The 6,936-nt window shown below is 40.4% G+C and overlaps 2 protein-coding genes across 2 annotated transcripts in view; one reads left to right on the top strand and one right to left on the bottom strand.

Moving 5' to 3' along the window:
- The window catches only part of GOLGA3 (golgin A3), a 34,820-nt gene extending 27,934 nt beyond the window's left edge, over positions 1–6,886 (bottom strand). Inside the window, exons 1-2 of the mRNA XM_025212324.1 lie at positions 4,479–6,886; positions 863–1,149 (exon numbers count right to left, since the gene is read on the bottom strand). Coding sequence (XP_025068109.1) covers positions 863–1,149; positions 4,479–4,608 — 417 coding nt within the window. The 5' untranslated portion in view covers positions 4,609–6,886. The remainder of the gene's footprint in view (positions 1–862; positions 1,150–4,478) is intronic.
- Positions 5,955–6,936, top strand: part of LOC102386446 — a 58,397-nt gene continuing 57,415 nt past the window's right edge. Inside the window, exon 1 of the mRNA XM_006030652.2 lies at positions 5,955–6,009. Within this exon, the coding sequence (XP_006030714.2) occupies positions 5,955–6,009 (55 nt within the window). The remainder of the gene's footprint in view (positions 6,010–6,936) is intronic.

The raw sequence follows: 6,936 nt of genomic DNA on the forward strand, positions 1-6,936 counted from the left end.
AGTTACCCTTAATGTCACAAAGAGTCTCTGTGGTATTGTGAGCAACCACAACACAAAAAGGATGAGAAACCCTTCCATCCAAGAGCAACATGCTTCATGCAGAATATGCAGCATTCACAAGAAAGCTCCTTTGCATGCATCTTGGAACACTACTCCACCAATCTTCTGAAGTATCCTTGTGTAAGCACTGAGATCAGACTGCTTCTTGCAATCACTCATTGTTTATAATCAACTATCCAGTGATCTGAGAAAAAGAGTCCACAGCAGGAACAAGACTACTATCATAATTCACAACTCTTTTATAGAGCTCTGAATCTGACAAAATTGCAGAAACAGACAGGACCTATTTGGTCTACTAGATCCAACACTCAGAGGCTAGTGCAGGATTTTTTCTAAAGAACAGTTCCTTATACTGTGTTCCAGTTATTATTCAATAACTCTACTGATGAGGCTTTTATCACTTCCTTTGGAAAAACTTTTCCAAACAAAGACATTTCAGCAAAAGGAAGCTTTTTCTATTACCTTAAAAGTGTCCATTTCTGAATGTCATCCCATTATTTACAACATGGGAAAGAAGAGAACAACTTAACTGATGGTCACATAACACTCCCATTTACCATAATGTGCGGGTCAGTAGAATAAACAATTGGTTAAATGCTAAAGCACGTGCTTCAACTGGAGCAGAGTGGTTTATCAAAAAAAGAAAAAAAAAAATGAAATTTAGTCCAAAATGAAGGAAAGGCTTACTGCAGAAATGAAGTTTAGTCCAAGCTTAAATGATACCATAGGGATTCTGCAGAGAGGCTCAGAGAAAAAAGTTTTATGCAGCAAGAGAAAGCAGGGGCTCTATCGTAAACAGATGCTTACACAATTCAGTTTCTTGCATGGGAAGACTTAGTTTGAGGGACTGCAAAGCTTCTTTTCTAAGAACTATTCCCTCAGCACTAGTTCCCTGAGACCTCCTTAGGTTGTCATGGAAACCAGCCACACCTGGAGATGGCTCTTGACCTTGGGGGCTGCTGGTGGAGTCAAAAGACAAAAGGGAGTCAGGACAGAGTGACTCTGGCCCATTCTGGCAGGCATCTCCTTTACTGTTTACTTCCAGACTTTCCCCTTCTTTTGGCACTTCATTGATCTTAATACTGGTAGCTGGAAAAGAAAGTTAAATTGTGTTAGTTTACACCAACAATCACCATGTTCATACTTAAACGCACTTCTGAAAACGAACCTAACAAATTATTTTTGTAATCAAGACAGGTTTAATGTTTAGAAATTGCCACATTGTTTATTTGAAAGAAAAGTTAAATGAAACATGCTTAGTGTTCCATTCAGAATTAATAGAACAGGCAGGTATACTTTGCTCTCGTATAAGGTCTTTTTCTGAAAACCTCAGACTGTATCAGAAAAAAATTATCAACGTTCACAAAAGTCTGGTTAGACAGGTATTAAACAAATTTTAGATACAAAAAACTCAGACACAAGGAGGTTAAGTTTCCCAAAGTGTCACAGTGAACCAGCAGCATACCATAAGAAAGACCCTACACTCTAGTGCCTCAGTACAGTGGCAATATCAACATGCATAAATGCTGGACTGAAAACCCAACTGCACTTCCCAGCTTCTAATACGAGTCAAAAAAGTGTTGGTAACCCTGGGAAGAACTGAAAAAAACGGCATATTCTTCTAGATGTATAATAGAATACAACACAAATCAAATAATGAAGCTGGAAGCATAAAATATAAGTCCCCACTATTTTATATAAAACATACACAAAAGCTAACCTGAGACCAGAACTCATTCCTGGTGGTGGTTTCTGTACCTTTTCCATGCAGAAAAATACATGCTCAACAATACTACAACCTTTCTACGGGCTTATATTTTAGAGGTCCACTAAACTTCCATATGGATGGGAAAAAGATGTTGTTATGTTGAATTTCATGATTAATTTGGAGAGAGACATTTCAGGTGGGAAAAAAAATCTACCCAAAATAAGTCGAAGTGATCACCTTCTGAGCACAGACTGTGTAGTGTTCTTGTAACTTTTGGAATGAGTAACAATGGTTCTCTCTAAAATTAAAAGAAGGAATTTGAAAATGTAACTGTTTTATATTACTGTCTGAGACTTAAAAAAAGGTCGACCTTCTCATATTCCAAGACTATAGGAAATATTCTTACATGATTACTTGGAAAAAAAAAATGTTTACTTGAGTCAGTAGAAAAACTTACACTGAAATAGAATTTTTCCCACTGCTTGCTTTCCACATACCTTCATCTCTCATTGTGGAGGGCTTTTGCTGATAACCTTTAGAAAACTACATGTAGCCAGGCAGATTTCAATTATTAAAATGTATTATCCCATTTGGACATTAAACTGTTGCTTCAAAAAGATGGCATATTTTTTCATCCAAGTTCTGAGGTAATGTCCCAAGTTTGCTAGAGCCTAACTTATACAGGAAAAGGTTTACCAGCATAACTGCACTGGAAAAACCTCCTAATGTCAGGATAGCTTATAGTGGCAAAAGAGTGCTTTTGTTCTTGTAGCTTATACTGGTTTCTCCAAATGAAATTAACTATAGCAGGAAAAAGCTTTTTTTATTTTGCTGGTATAACTGTGCACTAAGGCTTCTGCCAGTGTAGAAAGGTTTTTTTGTTGGGGTTTTTTTTAACAAATCACATCCCTGAGCAGTCTCCTAGTGCTGACCTGACCTAGCATGCTGCTGCAACATACTGGAAATTCTGTACAGAGTCATTTAAATTTCAAGCATGGAAATTTGCACTGAATAACTAAATCAACAATATAACCTCTATGGCAGCCCCTATGTTATTTGTTTGTTTAATAAGGCCCATGTATAATGGGACAACAATTTCAGTGCAACATGCCTCAGATGTTTTACTTGTTTTCAAGGGGGAGTTTGTGTTTTCAAAACTATGTTGAGTAGGGCTAGGGCACAGGAAGCGATATGCAGTAAGCATACCGGATGAATGTTTTGCTATGATGACAAGTAAAACAAACAAACAAATGAACAAAACTGTCAGTGGGTGCATCTACATGTGCTATTAAGGTGAAAAAATAAACTACAGTGCAGTTTGTGCCAGGTTCAGCTGGTCCTGGGTGCAGCATCTACACATGTGCCTGGGACTGTGGCACTTTGAGCCAGGATGGAACAGCCCTGGGTTTGCAGGGGATCTGGTGGAGTGGGGGGAAGGGGTCAGCCCCAAACTCCAGGTGCAGCATTGGGCAGCGGAGGAGCTGGCTGGGGCGTGAGGGTGCTGAAGTGCAGGGCTAGGCAGCAAGCAGCCCCCCACACTTTAGCACCCTCAGCCAGCCCATCACCATCTACACGTGCATTTCAGCACACGTATCTGTCATAGGGTAGTACGGTCTCTGACAGTACTATCCTCTGACAGTTATTTTACTGTGTGCTAATACTGGGTGCATGTGTAGGCTGCGATGCTTTACTGAGGAGCTAATTAGTCAACCCTGCGATAAAGTGCACATATAGATGGACTCGGTGTTGACAAATAAGTGATCAAATGTGGGCTTTATCCATAACTACTCAAAAATGATGGGGGCTGTTCAGACAGTCAGAGCTACATTTTTAACCTGTTTTCCTATAACTAAAGTGATGCAATTATAATTATGTTAACCTATCTTCAGTTGCTTGAAAGCAGTGGAAGTGGTGGATAATTAGATTAAAATAAGAGAAAGATGTTCTACCTATTTGTAAACCTCAACAGAATTGTTAGGAAGACAATCCTGAGATAAAGAGAGGAGACAGTTTAATCTCTGATTTTTATAAACGATAAATGATTAATCACATAATCATACTCTGGCAAATGAAAGGCTATCTACTTTATTTTCTTAAACTAAAATGAACACTACACATGAAAATAATTCCATAAAGAAATAAAAAGATAAGATGTGACTGCAGAGTAGAAAACTCCATATTATATGGACACTTATTCCAGAAGAAGTGTGCCTTTTTTCTTCATCTATTTGTTTTGTTTTGGGCCTTATGCCCAATTTATCCACCCCAAAAGTAGATTCAGCTGATTTGGAAATTATAATCTTATTCTGGAATGTTGGCTCACATAATTATTCTGGATCAGTTGTTTCAGTATGGTTATTTCTGAATAATTCTACCCATACACAAGTCTTAAAGACCCCTAGCTCTTATTTGCTGAAGACCAGAAACACAACACACACTGAACATCCCTTTTCCCAACTGGCTACCAGAAGCATTTTAGTTAATAGCTTTAAAACAGAAATTAAGAAGTTTATAAATTAAAGAGGAATTCATAAGACAAGACAGATAGAATCTCCATCAGGCTTCTTAAGTAACATACAGTGCAATCAACTGCTGAATCCAACAAAAGCCCTTTCAATATAATCTGCATAGCAAAATAAGTAACAGAGAGGCCCTAGAAGAATCAGACATTGATCCAAATCGTATACAAAAATAAAAAAAAACAACTTACTGGTGATTTCACCTTCAACTGGCAGATCCAGTTTGGCCTTGCAATCCACGAGTCCTTCAGAATTGCTAAAGGCCACATTGCTACCTCTGTTCTCCAATAGGACATCTTGCTGAACAGATGAAGAGTCCATGGTAGAACTGACCCAGATCCAGAGAAATTATTTCTTCTGAATATTTTGCATTCAAGTGAACTACCAAGTCCTGTTTCTCTCCATCAGCAGCAGTGCTAGTCAAGATGCTGCCTAGTAGCAAAACGCCGAGTTTTTCATTTGCTGGTTTACAATAAGCAGCTGGGAAATTCCAGGAGGTCATGAAAATAGCCTGCAGCTATTACCAAGAAGCTGCATTCTCTGGAAACAAATGCATTTATTTTTAAAGCCTTTTCTTATACCTCTGAAGATACCAGACAGTAAGTAGCACTTATAAACTGTCATTAACCCACCCCATCCATTTATTTTCAAGTACAGAATCAGAGCACTAAATGATAGTGCAGACGACAAAACACAGCCAAGCATCCACCTTTCTATACAAACAAAGGAACTCTCATGCATTTCTCAATTTTCACAGTCTAGGTAATTGTGGAAGGCTACAGAAATTGGTTCTGCAACAGACAGCTTATTAGAAAGCCTTACCCCCAAGCCCTTTGTATGTAAATATATTAAAAACCTGTCACCAGCCTCAGTAAACCAGAAAATATGTGATGAACTGTCCTGCTGCTACAAATGACAATAATTATGGACATTCTTATTCTGGCCTCTCATGCTCCATTTTCATCAAATGGGGTTTTTCAGTTGAAAGTCAAATTATTTTACCTGTATAGATTCAAACAGTGTTTTGAATCTTTTTATTGCTAAAAATGATGGCATTATTGTTTACATTGATTCTAGTATTTGCACAGCAACCAAGACATACTGCTTTATAGAGCATGAACCACTAATTACAGCTAGTGTTGATAGTTGGGTTGAGTCTTGGCTGCCAGTCAAAGCAGGTCTTCTCTGGGTGTGACTAACAGGAAGATTTCCAATGAAAGTTCATAAAATTCACACATGAGTTTCCAAAACATCTAGGGTCTAAATCCTAATCTATCTAACTTGATTACTGCAAATATGCAATGCATTTATTTTAATATGATCACCAACAGCTAACAAGATAAAAAAATAAATGTAGGAGACTATGCAATTTAACATTTTTCCTGTTCAGAAATAGGACACCACAAGCACTTAGCTAAAGTTTGGGTTTTTAAAGCGAAAGATGTTTTAAGATCCAACCAAATTCCATACAATTATCTATCTGGAGCCTGTTAAATTTCTATCCCCTCTCCATCTCCAAGAAACACTCCTGACACTTCTAAGGCACTACCATTTAGTCTTTTTTGGCAGGGGCAACCGTCTCAAAAACACACAAATTCAAGGTCAGATCATGGAATCACACAGGTAGAATTCCCAGTGGAATCAACAGAAATGTCATGCGTGACGGGATGGACTCCCAGTGCACACCGCACGCCCCCGAAGCAGTGATCCATGAACATACTGGTATGTATATGTACATATATGTGTACACCCTCCCACACCCACTACTACATTCACTAATCACTGCTTCTGGCGGGATGCTGCCCATATACATACCAGTATAGAATCACAGAAAATGAGGGTTGGAAGGGACCCCAAGAGGTCACCTAGTCCAACCCTCTACTCAACACAGGCCCATCCCCAACCCGATCATCCCAGCCACGGCTTTGTATGCCCAGGTCTGAAAAACCTCTAAGGATGGACACTCCACAACCTCTGTGGGTAATGAGAAAGCTCTACCTAATATCTACCTACCTAACCTAAACTTCCCTTGCTGCAACTAGAAGCCATTGCTCCTTGTTTGATCATACATAAATATATATTTGTATATGTGTGTGCGCGTTTTTTACACACACACACCCCTCTGTCGGGGGGGGGCGTCAAATCAAGGCGACCGCCCCAGGCCCTGCACTTCAGGGGGCCCTGCAAAGCTGGGCACCATGGCCGCAGTGACTCCACACTGCCACTGCCCGCCCCCAGCACATGTGGTAGCTCGGCACCCCGCCCTCGCCATGAAATCCACTGCCAGCTTCCTCGCATCCGGGGGCAGGGCCCTGGACAGGCTGATTTGCCCTGGGGCCTGCACCCTGTTTTGTATACATGACAAACCATATAGATATAGATATGTGTGTGTGTGTGTATAGATGTGCACATACACTCATACACCTGGCATATTCATGGGTAACTGCTTCTGGGGAAACACTGGGAGTCCATTCCTTCCAAGCTGACACTTCTGTTGATTTCACACATGCACAAAGTATGTGTTACACACACACACACACACACCCCCCCAATGCCCCTCCGTCCCTCCCGCCCACAGGCGCCCCTGGGTCCGACGATCCGAGGCCGGCGCTGCCACCTGCCGCACCCCGCCGCGCCCCACGGCTGCCA

Source organism: Alligator sinensis, unplaced genomic scaffold (genome assembly GCF_000455745.1).
Source record: "Alligator sinensis unplaced genomic scaffold, ASM45574v1 scaffold748_1, whole genome shotgun sequence".
Lineage (NCBI taxonomy): Eukaryota > Metazoa > Chordata > Crocodylia > Alligatoridae > Alligator > Alligator sinensis.